We start from the raw sequence: 27,788 nt of genomic DNA on the forward strand, positions 1-27,788 counted from the left end.
CAAACACACACTGGGCATGCGTCACTGGAATAATGGAGGACTGTCTTCCCCACTCGAAGTGATGATGTCGGTGTTTCTACTCTTCTACCTGTGACCCTGCGCCACTGGAAACAAGTCGTCGACACTTGAGTGAGTGTTTGTGACTTTTGTCGCTCCTCGGTTTTTTTTTTGTCGCAGCAACTTTGCGCGTTCAAAGTGACGCTCGCGCTCTCTCTCTCTCTCTTTGGCTAGTCGCGCTAGCCGAAGCCGAGCGGAGAGAGCGGAGGGAGGCAGCTGTCACATCCCCGCACTCCGCTACACACTCGGCGGTCGCGCCCGCTCCCCGTAAACCGGTGTCCGCTGCGACGAGGCCGCACACGTCGAGTGTAGAAATGCCGCGCACTTCCGTGAACTCGTGAATGCGACAGTGGTTTGGTTTTTGTTGAACACACTTTTAGTTTTAGTTATCGATCTCGTAACATAGCATTGTAAGCTAGCGGACAAGCGGAATCTTTTTTTTTTTTTCTCCTTTCCTAGAAGCGGCGCTGTCATTGGTCCACAGTGTCAGACCGACGTGGCGTTCAGCCAATCACAGCGCGAGGAGCGGAAACCAACCTGCCTCACGTCCCGCCCCCAATTTTGGCTATGTTTTCAAGCTACTACTAGCAAAGTACAACACTACATTACGAACACAGTACAAAGTCGTCTTGATAAACCACAATAGTTGTAATAATAATATCTTATATGTATGAAACTTGAGTTATTTTGACAACTCCCGCAACTGTTTTTATTTATCTTCTCAGTTGCATTGTTTACAAGATAAGAAGAATAAGATACGTCCCATAGTGGAGGAATTTACATTGTCCTAGCAGCAAAGACAGTAACGATAAAGTTAATAAATAACTTTATTTATTATGCATTTCTACGTATATGAAAGTACAATATAGAAAAAGTAAATAAATAATAAATTAACAATAAGAATGTACATTATAGACATTAAGTTTCCAGAATATGTACAGTACTGGCTTGCTATCTTATTGAGATATCCAATTATTTCAAACATTGCTTAATTTTTCATTGACATAGCCAGTTTAATTTCAAAAGACCTGCACCGTTACAGCATAGTAATGGTGCAATGTTATGATTACAACTGAGTTTAAAGTATGTCACACACTCGCATAACGTTTTCAGTTTAAACCCAGGATTCTTGTGCAAGGATTCTTTAGCTTAAATAAATGTAAACATTCTTTTGTGGATTTGCTTGCTAATGCTATACGATTCAGTGGAATCGGAATTTAATCGTGAGATTGTGAAAGGTTCACACATCTACTATAGTTGACGCTATTGAGGGTTTTCACCTCTGTGGCGTTTCGGGGCATTTCAGGTACTCTGAGCTAAAAACTGATGGATAAATGTCCAAAACCACAGAAAAGCTCCTCAAAACGCATTATGGATGCAAAGGCATACAGAGAAGGACTTGGTCCGCAGTTAGTTACGGTTTATTGGTGGTGCAGATCCTATTGTGTATCCTGATATTGTCAATAACGTCTTTATTCAACCTAACCTTAACTGCATGATATCATGAACACCCAAGGTGTGATGTTAGCCAAGAGTCTTTCATTTCAAGGACCCACAGTTTGATGCATTAGTCCACAGACCACAGTCTATATTTATATACACTGTACACTACATAAATTATATTATTATAATCATCACACTAGAAAATTAAACCCTTTTACAACCACAGGAATCACCTGTGACACGGCGGCGCATGTATATTTCAAATTACCATAACTCCTCGTACTTTGTGCAATTTTAAAGGTGCCATATGTAAGAATGTGGCCAAAAAACGGTTACTGCATTCAAATTCAAAATACCGAGGTCTTTTAGGTTTCGTTTTCTGGCGTAACTGGCAACCCGTAGTTGCTCGTTAGCTGAGACTCTACTGACTGCAATGATTGGTAGACGGCGGTAGGTGGCGCCACATGCCAAAACATGATTTCAAAACATAAACATGATTTGCAGTCTGCAAAATATATTTTTTTAATGCAAATATTTTGGCTGTACTGTTGTTGTTGGTGAGTTCAGTTTGTTATATGAACATTATTCCTGAGTCTCTGTGACATATAAGGAGGATTTTATGGCCAGTTGCTTTAGATTTATTACATAATGCACCTTTAATCATTCGAACTGCCCCTGAAAGTATATAAATATATCTATTATTATGATGCTAAAAGGGTTAAGAGCCGCTGCTATCAACAATTCACCTACCCGACAAGAAATGGGCCGAACAAATTTGGATGTTGTCCAGATTTTTGCCTCTTAGATCCAGGTTTAGCTTCGTACAAGCACAAGCGCCTCCTTTCCTCTGATAACTTTTGACATTGTTCTCCCTGATTTGTTATAACTTATGGTAGTCTATGAAAGTCCAAATGCTTTTCCAAATGGCCGATTGGTACAGCCAAAAACACGGCAATAATTCATAATTTACATTCGTTCAGGATCTGCTTGAGTGCGCTTTGTTTACCTGCGGAGTACCTCCAAGATGGCGACTTCCGGTTTGATGACGCGCCGTGAAAACCCTCTATTGACAAAGATGTTGCTTTTACAGTCAAACCTTTTAACCGTCAGCGTAACCTACGTGTCCACAATCTTGTCTTTGTGTTTTCCAACAGAGTTGACGTCAAACTATCCGGACAAGATGACCACAGACGCGCAAGCCCAAGCCGTCGCCTCCAAGGTGATGACGTTCACTCCCTCGAAAGAGGAGTTCAAGGACTTCAGCCGCTACATTGCCTACATGGAGTCACAAGGAGCTCACAAAGCTGGAATGGCAAAAGTGAGTCGCATCTGTGGATTCATCAGATTGTTATATAATGTCCTGTATTGATGGATTGTTTTCCATGAAATCAATCACAACAGTTGGGAGTTGGAAGTTAAGATTTGACCGTACTGAACCAGACGACACTTTAAAACACGTTATTATAACACAGAAGCAATTCATAGTTTTCTGGCTTTAATTCATTTCCAGGCCTTTGCTTATCAAGGGCAAATTTAATTAACTAGCGAGAATTTCACTTAATTCCGTTTGTCGCAGCCTCACTGCTAATAAATTAACACAAGGTCTACGGTGAAAGGAAAATGAGTAAGGGGGAATGAAAAAATCACATGAAGTCATCATGGAGCATCAATGAGGTGGTGCGCAATCGTTACAACATAGAAAGAAAAGGACAATATACAGTCAATACTGAAGAAGAGCAGAGAGTAAAGTTTGCACTTTTTTTATTCACTTTGTAATTAAAAACATTATCTGCATTACTTTGTTGTAAACGTGGACAAAAAAATGTAATTAACAGTCAAAGTCAGCGTAATTCGTAGAAGCAATAAGCAGCTTTTCTTTGGTTTTATTGTTCAAATGTTTTGGTTGCAGCGTTAAGATTTATGTCTTATGTGTGCTTTAAATATAATGCATCTCTTGGAAATTATTTGACGAACGCGATAGTATTGCTATTCCACGAGTTTGCTCTCGTTGTAATTAATTGCCGTGATTTGGGTCACAATAGTTTGCCATTTTCTAAAAGTGGGTCCCGATATGAAAGGTTTGGAAAACACTGTGATGGAGAACGAGACTTTACGCTCTTGTTACCTTGACAGAATCAAGAGAGGGCTCCAAATACGCTGTATACAGGCGTAATAACCGCCTACTCTGACTTAGACTAAGACCATCCTTTCATTTGTTCATGATGCGTGCAGTCCTCATATATTTATTGTTTCTGTCGCTCCCTCTCCTGCAGGTTATTCCACCTAAAGGCTGGAAACCCAGGCGGACGTACGAAGACATCGATGACCTGGTGATTCCTGCTCCCATTCAGCAGGTGGTGACGGGTCAGTCGGGCCTGTTCACGCAGTACAACATCCAGAAGAAACCCATGACCGTCCACGAGTTCCGCAAAACCTCAAACTTGGACAAGTCAGTTGAAAATGTTTCCTGTGAAATTATGATACACCAGATTTTATTTCTTCTGAGAAGCTCAAAGAAAAGTTTCTCCTTCTAGGTTCTGCAACCCCAGATATGTGGATGTGGATGAGCTGGAGAGGAAGTTCTGGAAGAACCTGACCTTCAATCCACCGCTGTATGGGGCTGATGTTAGTGGAACGCTGTACGATCCTGTGAGTGGTTTCTAACACTTTCAACATTTCATTTCCTGCTGTGCCACATCCACACTGCTCTGTTTTCACTTTAAAAACACATCACATCTGCTACAAGGACGAGCTTTAAAAATGCCGTTGGCTCCATTTTAGTTTGAAAACTTAGGGGCAGCTTTTTAACAGTGGGGGAAAAAATGAAAGCATAAAGGTATTATGGCCTTATCCTACTGTCTCCTCCGCAGGATGTCACCGAATGGAACATAGGCGGCCTCAACACCATTCTGGACACCGTGGAGAGTGAGAGTGGCATCAAGATCAAAGGCGTCAACACGCCGTACCTGTACTTTGGGATGTGGAAAAGTGCCTTTGCGTGGCACACTGAGGACATGGATCTGTACAGCATCAACTACCTGCACTTTGGAGAGCCCAAATCCTGGTACAGTTAAACACAACCTGCACTCGACTCTCCCATTTGACCCAATTTATTTGTAGCCACTGCTCAACACTGATCATCACACATTTTCTTGTACTCCTATTTTTAAGATTTTGTTTCATGTTACAGCAGCGCGAGTAGGAATTCGTTTTCAATCTGCTCTTTTGACTCTCTCTCCAACTGTCACTTGCTCAAACAGCACCACACATAGACTTCAGACACATGTGCACACAGTGTTAGTAATTGTATATTTTGTCTATAAAGTACTTTCAAAGGGTCTCAAAGCTGCTTTCTAGTTTAATTTAACACTAGAAATTAAACACATTCAAGGATGTTAAATCCTCACAGAAAATTTTTTTTTTAGTTCAGATTTATGTGTACATGTTTAAAATAATATGCATAAAATATACTAAGTTTACTTGCTCATGCCACAAGTGATGTTGTGATTTGGGTTTCAACAGTTTGCCATCTTTTAAAAAGTGGGTCACATTCCCAAACAACAAATATGACGTCAGGAAATTTGAGTAAAGGGTGAAGGAAGCCAGACTCGGTCTCATGTGGTCACAGAAAAAAATTCAGGGCACATGTTTAGAGTGTTTGATTTCTCAGGACAGAATGAGGCCTTACAGTTCTTCATTCTCATATAAATACAATAGCACTGTCACGTTTTATTAGACATTTGATATTATTTCAAACATGGGATGTGAAGTTCACAGACAGACTTGTGTTTCTGGCAAATAATATTAGAAATGAAGTGAAAACATAGATTCAGTACCGTATAATTATATTTGAGCTGTTAGAGCGTCCTCCTGTTGTCAGTGATTTCCAGTTCAGGTAGTTTGTATTCCACCTTGCTCCAGCCTCCTGTATTTTAATGTTGGCGATAATGCTGTTACTTCAAGAGCTCAATATTTTCCCAGGTGGTACTTGGTATAAAGACGCAAATTCATTAAAAACAGTGTAAAGTACTTATTAAAGAGGAGGCGACGTTAGCTTTATTGCCATTATGCGTGGTGACGTATTTGTACTTGTTGCTCCTCAGGTATGTGGTTCCACCAGAGCAAGGGAAAAGACTGGAACGACTTGCCAAGGGTATGTAATATGTATGTCAGTGGGTTCTCCATAGATTCATTGCAACACTAGCCAACTTTATTCACCCTGCTGATTCTCTAATTTCATTGAATGGGTGCTACGGGTCTCTTAGAAGTTTTTGGAAATCGACATCGGCAAACGTGTGTACGTGTTCCACCAAATAGTTTGTAATGATGATGTTCATGGTTTTCTGTATTTTCAGGTTTCTTTCCAGGAAACAATCAGAGCTGTGAAGCCTTCCTGCGCCACAAGATGACATTAATATCACCCTCAATCCTGAAGAAATACGGCATTCCATTTGAGAAGGTGAGCCGCCTCCCTTTTTTGTTTTTGTTTACTTAAAGGTGCCATATGTAAGAATGTGGCCAAAAACAGTTACTACATTCAAATTCAAAATACAGAGGTCTTTTAGGTTTCGTTTTCTGACGTAACTGGCAACCCATGGTTGATTAGCAGCTGAGACTCTACTGACTGCAATGATTGGTAGACTGCGGTAGGTGGCGCCACATGTCAAAACATAAATATGATTTGCAGTCTGCAAAATATTTTTTTTTACAGTTTTTCTCCATTGGTTTGGCTCATTTCTTGAAACAGAAATTACATTCTCAAAACAACATGGACAAATCTCCAAACCACTTTGCAGTTGTCCACAACAGAATTGCATTTCTCAATCATTTATCAAATTGCAATCGTCTTAGACATCTTTGCAAACGATTAAGTACTTGTAGCACACAGTTAGCAGAGTTAGCCTTCATTTAGCACAGTTTCCAAGTGAAAAGATCTTGTCGATCTAAACTGATTGTCGAAGTCTCAGTCTAATGGTTGTTCTCTGCAAAACATGTCAGCATCATTTCATTGTGTAAGTCATCACTTGCATAATAGTCTGTTCAATTGTTAAAATGAGTCAAGATACATAATACCATGAAAATCATATATGAATCTCTTGGAACATTTGATAAATGTATCATAATTGACACATCCTCTAATCTGATCTGTCAACTAAGATGTGTGAAACTCCTCCTTTGTTGGCAAAGTCCTATTTTCACCTTGACCTCAATTACACAGAAGCTCCTCATTTTCTTGGACCACCTTCATTCTGATTTGATCCCTGAAAATGAGAGGTCTGGTAGGGCCTCACCTGCCAAAGTGTGCAATTGTGTTGGACAATGTGTATTTCCACTGTGGGCAGCTCATCAGGGCTTGGTTCACTACTCATCCAAGGTTGGTCATGGTGTTCCTACCACCTTACTCTCCTTTCCTCAATCCTATTGAAGAGTTCTTCTTGAAAAGCTTGCTGGGAGAAAGTGTATGAGCATCAGGCTCAAAATCAGAGGTCCCTGCTCCATGCAATGATATTACAGGAGGTCAGTGCAGGCGTTGGTTGTGACATGCACAGCGTTTCTTCCCTCATTGCGTCACAAAGGAGAATATATTCTGTGATGTGGATGAGAATCTGTGGCCAGACAGACAGCAGAGTGTGGATGGTCAGGAGGTCGAGGGTGAGGACAGAAATGCCCTCAAGAAATGTTAGTTTTGAATCTCCAGCTTAATTTTGTTTATGTGTTTATATGACAGTATATTGTATATATTCTATATATATTTTTACTCTGATGTATGGAAGTTAGTTTATATTTGTGAATAAAAATGGTCACAATTTCCTCAGCAGTATGAGTGCAATGTGTGATGTCAAACCTTGGAGGGTACTCTTACCATAAAATCCTAAAAAAAAAAAATCACAATTGTATTCTGTTCGCATGACTAAAAAACTAGTACAGTAACCCTTGTCAATGAAGGACAGGGCTAAGACTGAGAGGTGGACATGAGGGATATTTCATTGGTCCTCTGCCACAGTGACAAAACATCTAAACATTTTGACTTGCAGTGCTTACACAATGCCAGAGGGACAATTGGTTTTGGGGGCACTGACTATTTATATGAGAAAGAAATTGAGTTTTGACACATGAATTAACTGTTTTTGGAGAGATATGAGCTTTTGCAGCTGAACCATCCAGGTTATTTTGTCAAAAGCACCAAGAGCATGGAGAACGTCCGGTCTGGTTCGAGAAATGAGCCAAACCAATTGAGAAGGATCTCTTGCATTTTGTTGACACTGACTAAAGGAATTTAGTTTTGAAGCATGAGTGAACAGTTTTGAGAGAGATATGAGCTTTTGCAAGTGAACTATGGTGTTGTGCTGAACTGTAAGACTGTTGTGCCAAACGATCTTAGAGTTTTGAGAATGTAATTACGGTTCCAAGAAATGAGCCAAACCAATGGAGAAAACTGTAATGCAAATATTTTGGCTGTACTGTTGTTGTTGGTGAGTTCAGTTTGTTATATGAACATTATTCCTGAGTCTCTGTGACATTTTAGGAGGATTTTATGGCCATTGCTTTAGATTTATTACATGATTCACCTTTAAATTCACAGCCCTCATTAATGGTGTGTGTTGTTTTATTCTTCAGGTCAATCAGGACGCGGGACAGTTTGTCGTGACCTTCCCGTTTGCTTATCACGCCGGTTTCAACCACGGGTTCAACTGTGCCGAGTCCACCAACTTTGCCACCAAGCGATGGATCGATTATGGCAAACAGGCAACACTGGTAAAAAAAAAAATGTTAATTTAGTGATTAATCCCATGCAAAAAAACTTGTATTTTGAATGCACTGCTGGAGAACTTTGGCGTTTTCAAAGCTTCAAATATAAACCAGAATATCTTAAGAATTACTCACGAGAATATACTGCCAAGCACAACAACAAAAATATAAAATACAGCTTTTTCTTAAAGCACTTTTTTGAACTAGTCCCAGTACAACAGTATGACTCAATCCTGGAGTAAAGTCTTCTTCCCTGTTTTCCTTTCAGTGTTCGTGCCGCCAGGACTCTGTGAAGATCTCCATGGACGTGTTCGTACGCAAGTTTCAGCCCGACCGCTACAAGCTATGGAAAGCGGGGAAAGACACGGCACCCATCGATCACTGCAAACCCACGCCAGAGGCTGCAGAGTTTCTGAAAGAAGAGCAAACGCAGGCCTCAAAAGAAGCTGAGGACAACAGTCCGGTCCAGGAGGACGACAGTGGTCTGGTCCAGGAGGATGACAGTGGTCCGGTCAAGGAAGACATCACTGATCCTGTCAAGGAAGACAACAGTGGTCTGGTCCAGGAAGACATCACTGATCCTGTCAAGGAAGACAACAGTGGTCTGGTCCAGGAAAAGGACATTGGTCCGGTCAAGGAGGACGACAGTGGTCCGGTCCAGGAGGACGACAGTGGTCCGGTCCAGGAGGACAACAGTGGTCCAGTCAAGGAAGACAACAGTGGTACAGTCAAGGAAGACAACAGTGGTCTGGTCCAGGAAGAGGACATTGGTCCGGTCAAGGAGGACGACAGTGGTCCGGTCAAAGAAGACATTGCTGATCCCGTCCAAGAGGACATCATTGATCCCGTCAAGGACGACATCGCTGATCCCATCAAAGAGGACAACAGTGGTCCAGTCAAGGAAGACATTGTCGATCCCGTCCAAGAGGACATCGCTGATCCCATCAAGGAGGACAAAAGGTCTGGATTTACACTTAATGTTTCATCATTCGTTTAATGTGTCTTTACAGTTTACACTAGTTTTTCTACTGTTGATGTGAATTGTAGACCTTCTTTTTGTGGCCTGGACCCGAAACCAGAAGTTGACATAGTGATTACAGGTGATGCAGACCTGCTTGGGCTTCAACAAAAGTTTGAAGATAGAGATCCTACATTGTATAGTGGCAGATATTGGCTCGATGAATCAGTCTATCTCTAGTTAGTTGTACATCTGTGATGTGCTTTACTGGCGTTGCACTATAACTACATCCAAGGGCAGCTGTGTTACATTCCTTAAGACTCGTCTGCTCTTAAAGTGAAAAAGAAAACACCACAGAGAACGGTTAAAATGTCCACTGGATTCCTTGAGAAAATGAACTTAAGGTTGTACCTTGACAAGTTTCACAGTTTGAGTCCTCTCTGTCTCTCACTCATCAGCCCAAAGACTCAGACTGGGACAAGGACTCGGACAGGGACGAAACCTCAGCCTGGGACCAAGCGTCAGCTTGAAGGAGCCGACGACGTCAAACCTGAGGTGACGGTGAAGGAGGCCGAGGAGGTGGAGTCGAAGAGAGCCAGGCTGTCGCGCAAAGAGTCTCCAGCTAAAGTCCCCGTCAAGCCAGAAAAAGGTACTACTTCAGGTCCTGTTTTTAGACAGAGAGCATTTTCTAGTGTGTCTTTTGACCCGATTGTCTTCAAATGTCAGGTCTTTTTAGTGTTGGCATTTTGTTTTATAGTTAAAGGTGCATTATGTAATAAATCTAAAGCAACTGGTCATAAAATCCTCCTAATATGTCACAGAGACTCGGGAATAATGTTCATATAACAAACTGAACTCACCAACAACAACAGTACAGACAAAATATTTGCGTTAAAAAATATATTTTGCAGACTGCAAATCATGTTTATGTTTTGAAATCATGTTTTGGCATGTGGCGCCACCTACTGCAGTCTACCAATCATTGCAGTCAGTAGAGTCTCAGCTGCCGAGCAACCACGGGTTGCCAGTTACGTCAGAAAACTTTTTTTTTTTTTCCTTTAACATTTATTTATTTATTTATTTATTATTATTTTTTACAAAAGTAAAAAAAAAAAATTTAAACCTAAAAGTTTTTGGCCACATTCTTACATATGGCGCCTTTAAGATTGTCTTTAGTGGAGAAGAACAAACATGCGTAAATACAGCATAAGTAACTCTGTGATAAGGAAAAGGACTTAAAGTGTTGCTTTAGTCAAATGAGGCACAAATCATTTCAGACTATACTTAAGCAGACTTTAAAGTGTAAAAGTCTTATATCATATAGTGGGAAATTATTTATGTGATGAGAGCAATGTATAGCTTTAGACTGTGTTGCCATTGGTGGATATATCTTGCAAAATGTTCCCAGATTTGTATTAATTTTCATTAATCCCACCAAATTGGGTGAAAAGCTGTCCAAACATAGCCGAGTGTCTTACACACAATGGACACCAACTGTGGCTTTGTAATCATTCACCTAAAAGTATTATCAGCATCAGTCGTTGCAGAAATTGAACAATTTCTCTCTTCCTCCCCCTCCCCAGACGCCGTAAACATCAAGCCAGAGCCGAAGAAGGAGAAGGACGCCAAACAGCAGACGAAATCTCAGTCCAAAGCCAGTGCTAAGAGAAGCTCCAATCGACGGAGCCCTTCAAAAAAGGAAAAGAGCCGAGAACCAGCTGCAGACGTCTGTCCTCCAGAGCCGGTCGAGAGCCAAGTGGTGGCTCTGAGCTCGGAGATGGTGGCCGGCGGTGTCGAGTCGCCGCCGAACAACGCCTGCAGCCCGGCACAGAAACAGTTCCAGAGGACGCTGAGCCCCGCGGACGTCCTGCACGTCCACAGCTACGCCAAAGGAGACTACGGAGAGGGAGATGTCCTCCCACTCAAGGAGGAGAAAAAGACAGAGGAGGAGGATGAGGACGAGGAGGAGGAGGACGACGACGACAGTGAGACGGTGCAAGACGGCAAAGCAGTGAGTAGTCGACTCGGATGGTTAAGATTTAAACAAACTTCCTGCATTGATGCTGACGCGTACAGTGGCCGTTGTTTTCCAGCAGGTGGCGGAAGAGGCCACCGAAGAGGGAGAGGTGCAGTCGGAGGCCGATCTCGGACAGCTGCCGGGCCACCATCCGCTCATTAAGGACGGCATGAGCGATGACGGTATGTCGCCATCGGCGAAGCGTTCAATGCCCGTCGTAATTGCACCGAAACTAAGACTTGCACCTGTGTTGTTGTTGTTGTGCAGAAGCCACAGAGGCGACTCCTCCGGTAGAGGAGGGTGGCCTGGAAGGGGAGAACTGGGCAAAGCCCCTGACTCACCTGTGGCAGAGCAGACCCCCAAACCTGAAGAAGGAGAGGGAGTACAACCAGCGCGTGGGCTCCAAACCGCCATACTGCTCCATCTGCTTGTTGTTCCACACGTACCAGCAGGTAAACGCGTCTCGACGGTGTCTTTTCATAGCTACACTACCGTTCAAAAGTTTGGGGTCACTTAGAAATGTCCTTATTTTTGAAGGAAAGACGCTTTTTTTCAGTGAATCTAACATTGAATGAATCATAAATGCACTCTATACATTGTTAATGTGGTAAAAGACTATTCTAGCTGCAAAAGTTTGGTGTTTAATGTACATAGGTGTATGCTAATGGCGTTAGAAGGATGCAATGATGTTGGCACAGCTGCAAACAGTTTGTTTGTTCTGTGACGATTATTTCTAATCTTGTCAATGTCTTGACTGTATTTTCTATTCATTTTGCAACTCTTTTGATGAATAAAAGTCTGACTTTTAATGGAAAACACAACAAAAATTGTATAGGTGAGCCCAAACTTTTGAAAAGTAGTGTATATACTTGATATTTGTCTGCATGTTTCACTAAGGACAAGATCCCACAGCCATCTCTGGAAGAACTTGAAACTGACTTAAAGTAGTTTATTTCCCAAATGGAGAAAAATGATGGTATCGTTAATAATTAATATATTATTGCACAACTGTTTGCAGCAATTATGGCCAAAAAGTGGCTTCTTCCCACTGTCAAGTTCAGATATTTCTTTAGAAGTTTAACAGGATTAAGACCAGGACTCTCAGAGCATCATTTCTGAATAGTTCTGTTTTTTTCTGAGACATTATTGGGGTTTTTTGGTCTCATTATTTTGTAGTTTTTCAACATTGGGCAGCGTGTTTCACTTCAGGGATGCCTAGTCTTGAGAATTCATTGTGCCCTGTACAGCTTAGCAGAACATAGCAACACACACAGCATCATAACATAACCAAACCTCCTTTGTGTTTCACTGTAGCTATGGTACAGCTGCAGTAGTTCATCAGTAAATAAAATGTGATGTATTCCTGTAGGAACATCCCATGATGATCAATGAGCTGTATGTCTCTCCGTGTGTGCTGTGTTTCTCCTGTGGACAGACCGAACGCGCCAGCGCGTCAAACAGTCCGGTCATGGCGCCCGGCGGACGCATGCGAACCAAACCCCTGATCCCCGAGACGTGCTTCACCACCACCACCGAGGACGACGCCGAGAGCGAGGAGCAGTACGTCACGCCTCACCTGGAGGAGGACGGAACCAGCCTCCTCATCAGCTGCTCTCAGTGCAGCGTTCGCGTCCACACCAGTCAGTACACCAACACCCCAATCTGACCCAAACTGACCTAAACTGACCCCTCTGTAGTATGTGTCACATGTTTGCAAACGTGTGTGTGTGTGTGTTACAGGCTGTTATGGTGTGGATCCAGCCAGTGTGAGCAAGGAATGGAAATGTGCTCGCTGCAAGGCCAACGCCATGACTGAGGTCAGTGACAACAAACCCAATTTAAATAGTCGACCAGTACCACTTATTTTTCCAAGTACAAGTACTTGTCAAAGCAGAATATTGACTTTGAGTACCCAGTCTACTTGGTGTGACTTTTATTACTTGTTGTTGTCTTAAAGCTATATTTACACTACCGTTCAAAAGTTTGGGCTCACTTAGAAATGTCCATATTTTTTAAGGAAAATGACTTTTTTTCAATTAATTAACACATTTTGTGAAGGAAATTAAATTTTTGCGAAAACGAATTAACATTTTGAGAACAAAATAAAACAAAAAAAATAAAAATAAATATATATAAAAAATGTAATGTACTTATTTTTGAGGGAAAGGCATTTTGTTTCAATGAATATAACCTTTTGAGAAAGAAAGAAAAAATTTGAGAAAAAAATAACATTTTGAGGAAAAAAAAGGAGAAAAATAAAATTTGAAAAAAATATATATAAAAAAAGTGTCCTTATTTTTTAAGGACACTTTTTTTCAATGAGTATAACATTAAATTAATCATAAATACACTCTATACATTGTTAATGGGGTAAACGACTGTTCTTGCTGGTTTTTAATGGAATATGTACATAGGTGTATCGAGGCCCATTTCCAGTGTTCTAATGGTACACAGTGTTTGCTAATCGTGTTGGAAGGCTATTGGATGATTTGAAAACCCTTGAAAACCCTTGTGCAATGATGTTAGCACAGCTGAAAACACTTTTATTTTGAATAAAAATCATTATTTTTAAGTCTTGACTATATGTTCTATTCATTTTACAACTCTTTTGATGAATAAAAGTCTGACTTTTAAAGGAAAACGCAAGCAAATGGCATAGGTGACCTCAAACTTTTGAACGGTAATGTAAGTCAAACTAAAGTTAAAAAAAAACGACTAGGGTACAAAAAACAACAATGTCCAGTCTGGTTTATTGCTGGTAGCTTCATTCACTCATTCATCATCTACCACTTTATTCTTTATTAAAACTCCATAGTTGGTCGAACTGAGGTCTTTTTGCTCCAAAGTGACAGTGACTTTTCAAGTCTTTTTTTTTTTTGTTCTTGCTGTATTACTAGTAGAGATTTAGCTTGTCCTTGTTTGTCAGTCGATTGATGTTTTTATTTGTGTTTCTTTGCAGAACTGTTGCTTGTGTTCACTGAGAGGCGGAGCTTTGCAAAGAGCCAACAACAGCAAGTGAGTGTTTCCTGTCATCAGCAAACGATCTTAAAGGAACAGACACTGAACTCTGAAGTGCAGTTCAGTGTCCTTTAGCATTAGAATATAGGTCATATGCAGTCATTATTAAATGATGAGGGTTTTTAATGTTGTTAGTGCGGTTGTGGTGCCACATCAACATTACAACGCCATATTCTTAGACATAGACATAATTTTTTTACTCCACGGTATCGAAGCACCTGTTGAAGCTGCGTGTGTGTGTTTGACAGGTGGGTCCATGTGCTGTGTGCACTCGCTGTGCTGGAAGCGCGCTTCGTCAACATCACCGAAAGAAGTCCTGTGGATTTAAGTGGAATCCCACTGCAGAGATTTAAACTGGTGAGTCTAGAGCTGCAACTAACGATTCTTTTCGTAATCGATTAATCTGTCGATCAATTTCTCGATTAATCGATGAATCGGTTGGTCCAGAAAATGTCCGAAAATGTTAAAAAAAATGTTGATTGGTGTTTGTCAAACCTGGAAATGACGACGTTCTCGAAAGTCTTGTTTTGTCCACAAACCAAAATGATTCAGTTTTAACGATTTCTTTGTTATTTGGAGCAAAGAAACCAAGAAAATATTCACATTTAAGAAGCTAAAACAATCAGAAATCTTGTTTTATTCATGAAAAAAGCTTCAAATCGATTATCGATTATCAAAATAGTTGGCGATTAATTTAGTAATCGATTAATAATTGATTAATCGATTAATCGTTTCAGCTCTAGGTGAGTCTATTATTTTTTATTTTTTTAATTAAACGTCACTCTTTTATTCATCAAAAGAGTTGCAAAATGAATAGAAAATATAGTCAAGACATTGACAAGATTAGAAATAATGATTTTTATTCAAAATAATAATTTTGCCCTTTCGTCAAAGAACCAGCAAAACTGTTTTCAGCTGTGCTAACATCATTGCACAAGGGTTTTCTAATCATCCAATTACCTTCTAACACCATTAGCAAACACAATGTACCATTAGAACACTGGAAATGGGCCTCTATACACATATGTACATATTCCACTAAAAACCAGACGTTTGCAGCTAGAATAGTTGTTTACCACATTAACAATGTATAGAGTGATTTATTTAATGTTATATTCATTGGAAAAAAAGGGCTCTTCCTTCAAAAATAAGGTTATTTCTAAGTGAGCCCAAACTTTGGAACGGTCGTGTATTTATTTATTATTATTATTATTTTGCCTGCTTTCGACCAAAACCAGCAGGTACCGTGCAGATCAGGACTGCAACTAACAGTTATTTTTTTTATAATAATGGATTATTCTGTTAATTATATTCTTGATTAATTCACAGTGTTGATTGTTTTAATTACTAACTGCAACAGGATATTAATCAATTCCGTGATTTCTTTGTTATGTGGAGCAAAGAAAACGGAGAATATCCATAAGGAAGAAGCTGAAAACTGAAGAGAGCTGATTAATTGTATGGTCCGCACAGTGTTGATTGTTTTAATTACTAATTACAACTGAAATTAATCAGTTTTCAGCAAAGAAAACGGAGAATATCCATATGGAAGAAGCTGAAAACTCAAGAGAGCTTGTATTTAATTATTAAAAGACACTCAAACTGATTAATTAATTGTTATAATACTTACTCTTTGATTAACCTAGTAATCAATTAATCATCGCAGCCCTGCAATGATTAATTTTTTTTCTATGTGGAGATGAAAACCCTAATTAAGGTGATTGACTATTTTTAATTTCATTGGTTTGAGATTAAAAACAAGCTCTTATGATTTTTCAGTTTTGTAAATGTAAATATTTCCTGGTGTCTTAGCTCCATATGACATTTTTTTTAATACAACTTGATAGATATGGTTTCACAAAAAAGTCATACTATAGCATGTCATCCAAAAAATTTTTTTTTTTAACATTTCAAGAAAAAACATTTCAAGAAAAAAAACGTTTTGGGGAAAACACTATTGGGAAAAAAGTTGAACAATAATTTAAAAAAACCTTACATTTTCGAAAACGGGGGAAAAAATCATGTTTGAAAAAAAAGTTTAAAAATATTTATTTTTTAAAAAGTTTTAAAAAAAAAAATCTGAAAAACTTTTTGGGAAAAAAATGTGGGGGGGGGGAGTTTGGGGGAAAAAAGCTTTTTTGAAAAAAAAGTTGAAAAATATATATTTTTGAAAGTTTTTTTTATGTATTTTTTTGAAAACTTTGGAAGAAAAAAAAACTTTTTGGGGGAAAAACTTTTTGGAAAATGACATAACATAACATTTTATTGACCAAACAACTAACAGATTAATAGAGAAAATAAAGGATTAGCCTCGTCAAGCCCTAGTCAGTAACTAATGAACAATTATTTTGATTAGAATTATTATAATTAAAAGTTTACGCTGGTCCTTTTCTGTCGAGTCTTATTGTTTCTTTCTGTTTCTCTGAGTTGTCAGACAAGCACACATTATTTTATGACACTGACATTAATTGAATAAGGTGTAATAGAATTGTATTTAGAAACAAATTCACCTTTAGTGGATTGATTTCAAACCAGCTTCAGTTTCCTGAGCTCTGGATTTCTCTCTCTGATCGCAGAAATGTTACTACTGTAAGAAGCGGATGAAGAAGGCGTCCGGCTGCTGCGTGCAGTGCTCTCACGGCCGCTGTCCCACCGCCTACCACCCCACCTGTGCACAGGCCGCCGGGGTCCTCATGCAGCCGGACGAATGGCCCTTCGTGGTCCACGTCACTTGCTGTCGTCACAAAGGCCCGGCTCAGATCGAGGTACGCGGGGGAGCCACGTGGCAGGAGGATTCGATCGTTTGCGAGTGAAAGCGTTGTACTGTAAGTGTTGTTGTTGTCCCCCTACAGCGCAACAAAGCGGCCATGCACGAGCTGACCGTGGGACAGCGGGTGATCTGCAAGCACAAGAACGGCCGCTACTACCAGTGCGACGTGGTGCAGCTGTCCAAGGAGACCTTCTACGAGGTCAACTTCGACGACGGCTCGTTCAGCGACAATCTCTTTCCTGAAGACATCGTGGTGAGTGTCTCCAGTTTATTGATAGATGATGATGATTATCAACAGAACGATCGGGAGCATTTTCTCAAGTTGCAGTTGCACGTTGGACTGAAGAAGGTTGGGGGTTCGATCCCCTGCTACAGTCTACATGTGGGTGTGTCCCTGTGTAGTATTATATGTGACATCATTTCATATAAGCCTCAGATCAGTCTTTCAATTTATGCCCTTTCCTGTATCCTCTGCACAAAATATATTGACTTTAAGAAAACATCAGCACAGCACGAGAGGAACAGGAGGCTGAATATGCCGCTACCTCCTCGACTTCTCCACTGGGCCTCTCTACTACTATTAATTATTTTATGTTTATTCATTTTGCTCAGTGAAATTTTCATTTATTTATCGACATCTGCTACACATGCACAGAAATAATGATTTTTATTCAAAAAACTGTTTTCAGCTGTGCTAACATCATTGCACAAGGGTTTTCAAGGGTTTTCTAATCATCCAATAGCCTTCGAAAGCGATTAGCAAACACAATGGACCATTAGAACACTGGAAATGGGCCTCTATACACCTATTACATTACAGTACATATTCCATTAAAAACCAGACGTTTGCAGCTAGAATAGTCGTTTACCCCATTAACAATGTATAGAGTCTATTTATGATTAATTTAATGTTATATCCATTGGGAAAAAAATATTTTCCTTCAAAAATAAGGACATTTAAAAAAAATTATATATAAAAAAAAAAAGTAATATTTTTTATTTTTTTATTTTCTCAAAATTTAATTTTTTTCTTGAAAAAATAATTCTCAAAATGTTATTTTCTTTCTCAAAATTTTATGTTTTTCTCAAAATGTGTTATATTCATTGAAAAAAAGTGCCGTTCCTTCAGAAATTAGGACATTTCTAGGTGACTTTTGAACAGTAGTGTAAATATAACTTATATTAATAAATACAGTGTATTATTGCTGAGTAAGGCCTCTTCTTCTTCTTCTGTGTGACCTGTTAGAACAGAGACTGTGCTCAGCTTGGACCTCCACCCCAGGGTGAAGTGGTTCAGGTGCGATGGACGGACGGCCTGGTGTACGGAGCCAAGTTCGTGGCAGCTCACGTCATCCAAATGTACCTGGTAAGAAGATTGTTTGTTTGTGTCACATGGCTTCTTTTTTTATTCTTTCCACTTTGATTCATACAAAGATCATTTACCTAAAGAATAGAATTACCAGCATACCAGTATTTAGATCCCTCTGTTTTCTGAAGTGTTTAATAAGGCTGATTCGTTTGCATAAACTTGAACTTAAACCATATGTTTTCATATCTGTATTTGTTGATGAATAACCAACTATAATTCATCACATGTGACCATAATGTTCTACAGGACTGACATCTACATGCAGTCCTACATACTGTCCACAAGGGGGAGCTGGTGTCTTTCTAGTCTTCCCAGGACCATGTGATTTATTCATAATCTGATATATTTTTTGACATTTTAGAATGTTTTTTGGTTTTTTTTAACATAAAAAAAAGGTATATTAAGTGTAGTTTTTATTTTTACCCAAATGTAAGAAGTATTTGAATGAATTGCATGGAGAAAGAGAGATACTTAAATGTCATTGTATTATAAAAACAAACAAAACTATAGACACATAAAGTATAGATGAAAAACACAGTGGATAAACCGTTAAATTATAAAAAAAAATTTATTGATAAATTAAACAATCAAGTATTACGCTCTTTTTTTAAAAGACTTAATAATGATTTGATGATGTTGATGATGATGATGATGTTGATGATGTGTGGAAACTCAGGTGGAGTTTGAGGACGGGTCACAGCTCACGGCCAAGAGAGACGACGTCTACACTCTGGACGAGGAGCTGCCCAAGAGAGTCAAATCCAGACTGGTGAGTACAAACCCAAACCGTAGATTATCTAAAACCAGAAAACACACTCTCAAAAACGTGTTTGAAACTAAAAATGCTCTTTGTTTATTTGGCAAATAACAAACTGAATTCACCCGTTTAATATACCGATTGTTTACTGTTTGTTCTTTCGGTCTATTAGGTCACACGTTTCTATGTTTTATTTGTTTCATGTATTTATGTGCTTTATAAATAAAGTTGGATTGGATTGAATACTTAAATTTGAGGCTGCTCACTGGGTTTCTTCTCTGAGAAGAACATTTTAACCACTAAAACTTGTTTATTTCTGTTCAGGAATGTAAATAAATGACTATAATTTGACATTTATAACAATAATAGTTCTATTTTAGCATTAAAAGTTTCATTTAGGAGAAAGAGTGTCTACATACTGGTGTATTAACTCGTGCTGGGCGCGTTAACGGGCGTTAACGGCGCCGACGTCCAGGCACCGTTTACCAGTTAGCTGCTTTAGCTCCTTTAGCGCCGTTAGCGCGCCTACAGTGGAACTGGAGTGGTCTGTTTATTAAAGGAAAAGAGCAGCGCTACAAATAGCTAGCGTACCTGTGTTACTGCATACGCGTGCCTCTGTTTTTAAAGTTTAGTGTTACTTTGGAGACTCATTTTAACAATCGGGAGTCACATAAACATGACGTCACGTGTGTCTTTTTTCCGCTCAGTCGTCATGGAAACGCGCCATGCGCTAATGTTGACGCCGTTAACATGCCCAGCACTAGTATTAACCTTTACAGAAACTAGTGCTGTCAAACGTTAACATGCCAACGGCGTTTGACGGTATCAATGTAGGCGCGCTAACGGCGCTAAAAGGAGCTAACGGAGCTAACTGGTAAACGGTGCCTGGACTCCGGTGTCACGGCACGTAAACATGACGTCACGTGTGTCTTTTTTCCGCTCAGTCGTCATGGAAACGCGTCATGCGCTAATGTTGACGCCGTTAACATGCCCAGCACTAGTATTAACCTTTACAGAAACTAGTGGTGTCAAACGTTAACGTGCCAACGGCGTTTGACGGTATCAATGTAGGCGCGCTAACTGCGCTAAAAGGAGCTAACGGAGCTAACTGGTAAACGGTGCCTGGACTCCGGTGTCACGACACGTAAACATGACGCCACGTGCGTCTTTTTTCCACTCAGTCGTCATGGAAACGCGTCAGCACTAGTATTAACCTTTACAAAAACTAGTGCTGTCAAACGATAACGCGTCAACGGAGGCAAGCTAACGGCGTTAAAAGGAGCAAACGGAGCCAACTGGTAAACGGTGCCTGGACTCCGGTGTCGCGGCGTGTAAACATGACGTCATGCGCGTCTTTTTCCAGTCAGTCGTCATGGAAACGCTTCATGCCTTAACATGCGTTAACATGCGCTAACGTTAACCGCCGTCAACGCCCAGCACTAGTATTAATCTTTATAGTACTAGTGCTGTCAAACATTAACGCGCCAACGGAGTCAACATAGGCGCGCTAACGGCGCTAAAAGGAGCTAAAGCAGCTACCTGGTAAATGGTGCCTGGACTCCGGTGTCGCGGCACGTAAATATGGCGTCACGAGTGTCTTTTTTCTGCTCAGTCGTCATGGAAACGCGTCAGCACTAGTATTAACCTTTACAGAAACTAGTGCTGTCAAACGATAATGCGTCAACGTAGGCACGCTAACAGCACTAAAAGGAGCTAATGGAGCCAACTGGTAAAAGGTGCCTGGTCTCCGGTGTCGCGGCACGTAAACATGACGTCATGCGCGTTTTTTTCCGGTCACTCGTCATGGAAACGCGTCGCGCGTTAACTTGGTGCACAGCACTAACAGAAACACATTCGCTGTACTCTTAAAAAAGACAGTAAAGACGTGTCTCCCTGTGTGTCCCTGTGTCCCTGCAGTCCAAAGCGTCAGACATGAGATTCGACGGCATCTTTGAGGAGAAGGAGATCATCAAGGCGTCCAAGAGGCAGCGAGTCATCAACTCGCGCTACAGGGGCGACTACATCGAGCCTGTGATCTACAGAGCCATCATGGAGTAAACGCTCACTCTGCTCACACACACACACACACACACACACACACACACCAGCACTGACACACTGAACTGTGCTCACTGTACCTTAACGTAGCAGTTAGCCGCCGAGAGAGAGCATAGCTCCCACGTGACTTCCTTCAAACCCCCCCCTCCCCCCGCCCCCGATTTAGACTGTTCTACTTTTTACTTCTCGTTATTTTCTAATACATCAAAGAGAATTCTGTTCTGTTTTTTTGTTTTGTCGTTGAATGGTAAAAGCAGCTGTGTTTTTGTTTTATTTAATAGGACTCCGCTCAGCGACGTTGACGTTCAATTAGGTCGCATTTAACAGTTAAAACACCCGCAAAAAGATATTTGAGTGCACTGGAGCCTAAACCCCGAGTTTATAAGGAGAATATCGTTGTTGTGTGTTATTTCTTTTGCTGCCATCAGTGCCTATGACAAGAAACGTGACAGGTATCAAAGGACAAACGCTTCATATATGACAGTGAAATGGTTGACTTAAAGCCTCATTGTGTTGTTATTCGTAGTAATGAGCGATAACTTCTGAAAATCAACAGTTTTTTTTTATTTCAGGGAATGATAGACTCATAAAAAACATCCTTGTTGGTGGGGAAAAAATGGGGGTTAAGGGTTAAAGAACTGGGGCTATGACTACATGGTATTACCACAGTTGTATATTAGGTGTATACATGACAACAAGAGGCTTTCATGGGGGATAAAACGAGGATAGGATTCCAAACTTTGCTGCATTCTGCTTCCCTCGTTCTCCTAAAGAAGAGCTGTTGCTTTCACTTTTCGTCATTCGTACAAGAATGTTCCATTTATTCTTTAAAGTACTTCAAGATTATTCTAATTAGTGATTTTTTTTTGTATTTCCTAATTTGCTCGTTTTATGAAACGGAAGGAGAAAAATTCCAGACTTTATTTAGTTAATTAAGTCACGTTTCTTGTGTCTCCAACATATTTAATTTAAGGTGAGAAGGTACTAAATATTCGATTTAATTGATTTTAATTTTATTTTTGAGGGTTTTATTGAGTTTAAATTCTTATTATATATTGTAATAATAATAATAAATTGATCTCAACTCCAAACGTTTTCACCTGCGATACCTGTCACATTTCATGTGTGAAGAATGCTTTATTAAATACACCTTTTGTGTGTATATATATATATATATACATATGTGTATATGTGTGTATATATATATATATGTATATATGTGTATATGTGTATATATATATATGTGTATATGTATATATATATATACATATACACATATACATTACATAAATACATATATATATGTAAACATACGTTTTTATATATATATATATATATGTGTATATTTTTATATATATATATATATATATACATATATACAAAAATACTAGATTGAAGAGAATAACCCACAATTTAAATGCTCAATTTCTAACTACTTTACATGGACATTATCGATAACCAGAGTGCACTCTCCAGATTAAACCCCACTCTCTTTTAAAGTTTAAAAAACCTGTTTTCAGGTCAGTTGCGATTATAATCGTAGATTATTCTCCCGGGTTTGTAGGAAAGGACGTTTAACCAGCATAGGAAATGTTTTCAGTTTTGTCAGCGTGTCATGTATATTGGACATCTGTCTGTTATGCAAGTATATGTGTATATACATATATATATATATATATATATATATATATATATATATATTTGTCGTTATTTTAACTTCTCCACCGACTTCAGCCCAGGTTTTTGTTGGTCAGAGGCTCAGTGCTGCCACAAGATGGCGGTGTGTCTTAAACGATGTCTTAAAACTAATCAAGCGACGCGGCAGAATCTCTTAAACTACTAAAACTAGCGTAACGCGAGGAGATTTTTCCCTCTACGATACCAATAACCGAACCAAAAAAGTGCGATAAATGACATTTAAAAGCGTTCCGTAACTAAAAGACTAAATTAATAAATCCGTTAGCTCCACAGTATTTGGCTAACACAGTCGCCGTAGCAACACGGCCATGGATAAAACTTCAATGGTACCACCGTGTGTACCACTGATGTACTGTTTTGTTGTTTTATTAAAGTAACATTCTAAAATGTCAAAAATACATCGTTATGAATAAATCATGTGGTCCTGGAAAAACGAGAAAGATACCAGCTCCCCCTTGTGGACAGTATGTAGGACTGTACGTAAGAGTCTTAAACAACTGAGCCGATGAATTAGGAATTATAGTTGGTTATTCGTTAACAATTACTAATATATAAGCCTATGTTTTCAGTTCAAGTTCAAGCAACAACTCCATTACAAAAATAAAAGCCTTATAACGTGATATTAAGGGTAAAATAAGGGAAGTGTTTATGAATCGCAGGCATTTTCACTTCTAGTATTGGTATCGGAAACGTCTACGCAACTCTTCTTCTTAGTTTTCTTATTGTTATTATTATTATTCACGTTATTAACACAGTCGGAGAAAAGCATTTCCGTATAAGTTACATTGTTAAAGACAAAAAAAAACTAGCCGAGACGTACGATAATAACTCAATTTACTCGCTAAACATCATGGAAACAAAGCAACTGTTGGAATAATTTAAATTCTCTTCAGGCATAAAACGTAAACTAATTGCACTGATACGATCCTTTTCATTAAAGGAATACTTCACCTAAATACGTTTGTACCATGTGACGGATCATGTGACAGGAAGTTTGTACTTCGAGACTCCTCGTGACAACAAAAGACGGAGGCGGCCATTTTGAGAAACGACGAGCACCGTTCTTTATTAGCTATTTGTTTCATACGTTTTTGTATTTTTATAACTTGATATTTGGGAAACAAGGAGGCGTTTGAAGTGGTTTTGTGTTTTCGAAATAAAAATATCAACCTGGTTTAATGAGTAAATCATAACACCCTCTGTGTATATATAAATATATATAAAAAAAACATTTAAATATTCCTTAAATCTTAGCTTCATGTCGCTCTTTTCAGGCTGAAACAATCACTCGATTACTAAATTAATCGTCAACAATTTTGATAATCCTTTGAAATTAAGTGATTTTTAAAGAATTTGAACACGTTTATTGATTCTTCCAGCTTCTTAAATGTCAGAGATTTTCCTCAATCATTAAAAACTGAATCATTTAGGGTTTGAGGAAGAACGATCGAGATTTTTCAGCATTTTTGCGACTTTTTCTGAACCAAACGATGACGCGAAGAACCGAGAAAATTATGGAGGGCAAGGTTTTCTAAGACGTGTTCTCAGGTCATAATTGACTACTCTAATAGTAGTCAATTATGACTCGCGATTGCTTCTTAAATGGTGAATATTTCCTTCGTTTCTTTGTTCCGTAAAACAAAGAAATCACTAAAAACTGAATCGTTTGAGGAAGAATGATCGAGATTTTTCCGACCTTTTTCTGAACCAAACGATGACGTGAAAAACCGTTAAAATAAGCGACGGATTAATCAATTTTGGAAAATGATAGAGTGCAGAGTTTTCTGAGGTTTTCTGAGCAGAATGAGAATGATTTTAAGACACTTTCTTTCTCTAAAAGTCGTCAATTACGTCTCGCGATTGCTTTAAAAATGATCGTATCGCAACTTTTCCCAATTCTCCCCGATTGATTGATTGAAGAACAAATGTCAGCAAATGCAGAGAGCTTTGTTTTCATGATTTCATTCAGTAATCGATGACGTTTGGCAGCCCGATAACTCACTAACTAAAGGACTTCAGCGACAGCAGCTTCGACCAGGGCCGTTCCCAAACCTTTTTCGTACCTTTTTAACATTTTACAGTGTAGAAATAATTCAGGTTTGCTGGGAGACGTCAGTAAACACTTTTTTTAACTGAGAAGTTTTTAATATATGCCGTCGCTGCTTTTGTTCGTCTAAAGGAAATCTCTTTCCGTACGACTTCTGATACGCGTCCGTGGTCGTGTCCAGTGGTGATGAATGCATGAAGTATTTCTTTAAGTGTCCCCCACCTCTCCATATCCTAACTATTGACTGCATTCCTTTTACATTTATATAGTCGAGCAGAACAGAATATAATAGCTTTCACACGTACATTAACCAGACTATTTATTTAAAAAAAAAAGAAAAGGTGCTGAAAAGAAAGACATGGTTTCTGCAGTGATTCTGCAGAGGATGAAGATGATGATGATGATGATGATGATGATGTTCTATTTTTTCTACGATATATAGAGATGACTTTAAAAAAAAAGATTTCAATCAGGTTTTTGACTCGCTTTGTTTTTTTGTTTGTTTTTCACTCCACTGAAAGTTGTGCATTGCACTTTTTTTTTTTTTTTTGTACAAATTTAAGTCCAGTTTTAGAGGACGTATGAATAGCTATGTTGCCATTGATAATTAGTGACAGATCTGTTCTGGGAATGTTAATTGTACATTTATAACAAATGTCTGACTATAACAAAAGCCCCTCTCTCGCTCTCTCTATCACGATACTTTTGTCAGTAGGAAGATGTAGCCTTGACACGTCGTCCGTTTTGCCTGTGAAGTTCACGTGTGTGCGTCGTTGCTACGCGTCGTTGCTACGCGTCGTTGCTACGCGTCGTTGCTACGCGTCGTTGCTACGCGTCGTTGCTACGCGTCGTTGCTACGCGTCGTTGCTACGCGCCGTTGCTCTCGCTCGCGTGTCTCCCCAAACGTCACCGTCACATGTTTGTTTACTCGGATAGACAAGATGTTTCCATGACGACTGACCGGAAAAAGACGCGCGTGACGTCATGTTTACGTGCCGTGGCACCGGAGTCCAGGCACCGTTTACCAGTTAGCTGCATTAGCGACGTTAGCGCGCCTACAGTGGAACTGGCGCAGTCCTTTTATTAAACGAAAAGAGCAGCGCTACAAATAACCAGCGTACCTGTGTACTGTGTGCCTCTGTTTTTAAAGGTTAGCGTTACTTTAGAGACGGGAGTCACGTAAACATGACGCGCGTCTTTTTCCGGGTCAGTCGTCGTGCGTTAACGGCCCCCTACTGTCTGTTAGTGGAAAACCAGCCTTGCAAGATCAGGGCCGGCTGACGCAGACTCCTCAACAGAAATTGCTTCATGGTACGACAGTGCGCAACCCCCACGTTGCCAGGTAGCGGTGGCTGTAAGCGTTATTTTAGACGCTCATCGTGGTAGCGCCAGCGAAAAAGAAGCAGATAAATCTGCTGTTGAAGGAAGCGATGCGCGCAACGTCATGTTAACATGCCGCGGCACCGTTTGCCAGTTAGCTGCGTTAGCTCCTTTAGCGGGGGGAGCTCCGTAGAGACTTGCAAAGTTCTGCTTCAAAGGTTTAAGAATTAAAAACATGACAGGGCGCAGCAGCGACACACACGCGTGACGTCACAGGCAGGTCCGACACCCCTGCTTTCATCAGTCGAGTGGTTTATACATTTCTTGGATTGGCCAACTATGAACAGGGTTGTACATGTGTGCAGGGAGGGATTTTCTATTCTATTTTATGGAGTTACGTTTTTTGTAAAACATGTTCTGTGTGTACCTTCACAGAAACCTGTGGCGTGTAAATGTCATGTAGTCTATTTTAAAAAACGTTACCTGTTGACACAGGGGGACGAGCCGCCTGACGCTCATCCTACCCGAAGACGAAATTACTCCGATTCCAGATTCTCATTCAAGCATTTTTGTAAAGTATATGAGTTTGTTTCAGTAAAGCTATTTGCATCACTGCCGTTTCGTCTGTATTCATTCTATAACGCCCGCCGTACTTGCTACATGTTAAAGACAATCCAAGCCACTTATTAAAGATACAATTATGTAATTAAAGGTTTTGTCCTGTTGTTTCACACGTGTCGTGTCAAAATGTATTAAAATGGCTTTGCACTCGAGTGTTTGAGCTAACGTTTGTCGCTCGGATGGTTGACCTGACGTGGTACCAAGGTCGACTAAGCCCTAACGAAGTTAGCCAAGGTGCTGGAGAAGCGCTACAAGGAACCAAAGGCCGTCAACTACCACCAGAGCCGGTGAGTCCCCAGGTAGGTGCTCTTTTTTTTTTTTTTTTTTACCAGACCTAGTCTAGTAACACCAAGACCGTACTCTTTCAACCAATACCACATTTCAGTTTCTTGACCCACCTCAACCGTTCCATTCTTTGGAACCTCTTCCCTTGGGGTACTAGAGTAAAATGGCACTGTCAGGGTGCGGTGTCGAGCGGTTCCACCCATGATTGGCCGACAGAAAACATCACTCCATTGCGATTGTGGTGTAAATATCCTTCGGAAGTAGAGGCAAATGCCTGCAGTCTATTCTCATGCAAAGCTTGACGTCTTGTTGGTGGCAAAAAGAGCTGCTGGATGGCCTCCTTTGTTGTTTGTCTCGGCGGTCGCTTCCCACTGCTCCTACTTTTGGACGAATTTGAGGACAAATTTGCCTCTGGGGAAGTCACCTGCCAAGTTTGAAGTCTGACTTGATGCATTGGCTTGCTTTTGATAAGCTGAGTTTACCTTAAATGGCAACATTCCTACCTACTGTATAAGCATGTTTTGTAAAGAGCTGATCGTGGTGTAAGGAGAGGAGAGTTGCCGTGTTTCTGTTAACTCGTCTTCTGTGGGTTGTTCTTTGAGGAATTTCAGCTGTTCCTC

At 39.9% G+C, this 27,788-nt stretch overlaps 1 protein-coding gene across 1 annotated transcript; it reads left to right on the forward strand.

Moving 5' to 3' along the window:
* Positions 1-19: 19 nt before the first annotated feature.
* Positions 20-26,939, forward strand: kdm4aa (lysine (K)-specific demethylase 4A-a). The gene is made up of 23 exons (XM_083887920.1): positions 20-129; positions 2,655-2,818; positions 3,774-3,949; positions 4,035-4,149; positions 4,371-4,564; positions 5,604-5,653; positions 5,856-5,959; positions 8,119-8,256; positions 8,519-9,210; positions 9,667-9,857; positions 10,792-11,219; positions 11,302-11,407; positions 11,493-11,677; positions 12,661-12,865; positions 12,966-13,042; positions 14,185-14,240; positions 14,492-14,600; positions 16,820-17,008; positions 17,096-17,266; positions 18,260-18,379; positions 19,059-19,151; positions 21,057-21,193; positions 26,758-26,939. Exons 2-23 carry the CDS (start codon positions 2,681-2,683, stop codon positions 26,858-26,860), a joined length of 3,777 nt encoding a protein of 1,258 aa, XP_083744046.1. The 5' UTR covers positions 20-129; positions 2,655-2,680; the 3' UTR covers positions 26,861-26,939.
* The last annotated feature ends 849 nt before the right edge of the window (positions 26,940-27,788 follow it).

Source organism: Microchirus variegatus (assembly GCF_963457635.1).
Source record: "Microchirus variegatus genome assembly, chromosome: 4".
NCBI classification, from domain to species: domain Eukaryota; kingdom Metazoa; phylum Chordata; class Actinopteri; order Pleuronectiformes; family Soleidae; genus Microchirus; species Microchirus variegatus.

Bases quoted from the DNA above. Each gene is read 5' to 3' on its own strand.
- kdm4aa (XM_083887920.1), top strand. From the start codon at position 2,681: ATGACCACAGACGCGCAAGCCCAAGCCGTCGCCTCCAAGGTGATGACG. The intron at 4,150-4,370 runs GTGAGTGGTTTC...TCTCCTCCGCAG, and splicing joins GTGGAACGCTGTACGATCCT to GATGTCACCGAATGGAACAT. The intron at 17,009-17,095 runs GTACGCGGGGGA...GTCCCCCTACAG, and splicing joins AAGGCCCGGCTCAGATCGAG to CGCAACAAAGCGGCCATGCA.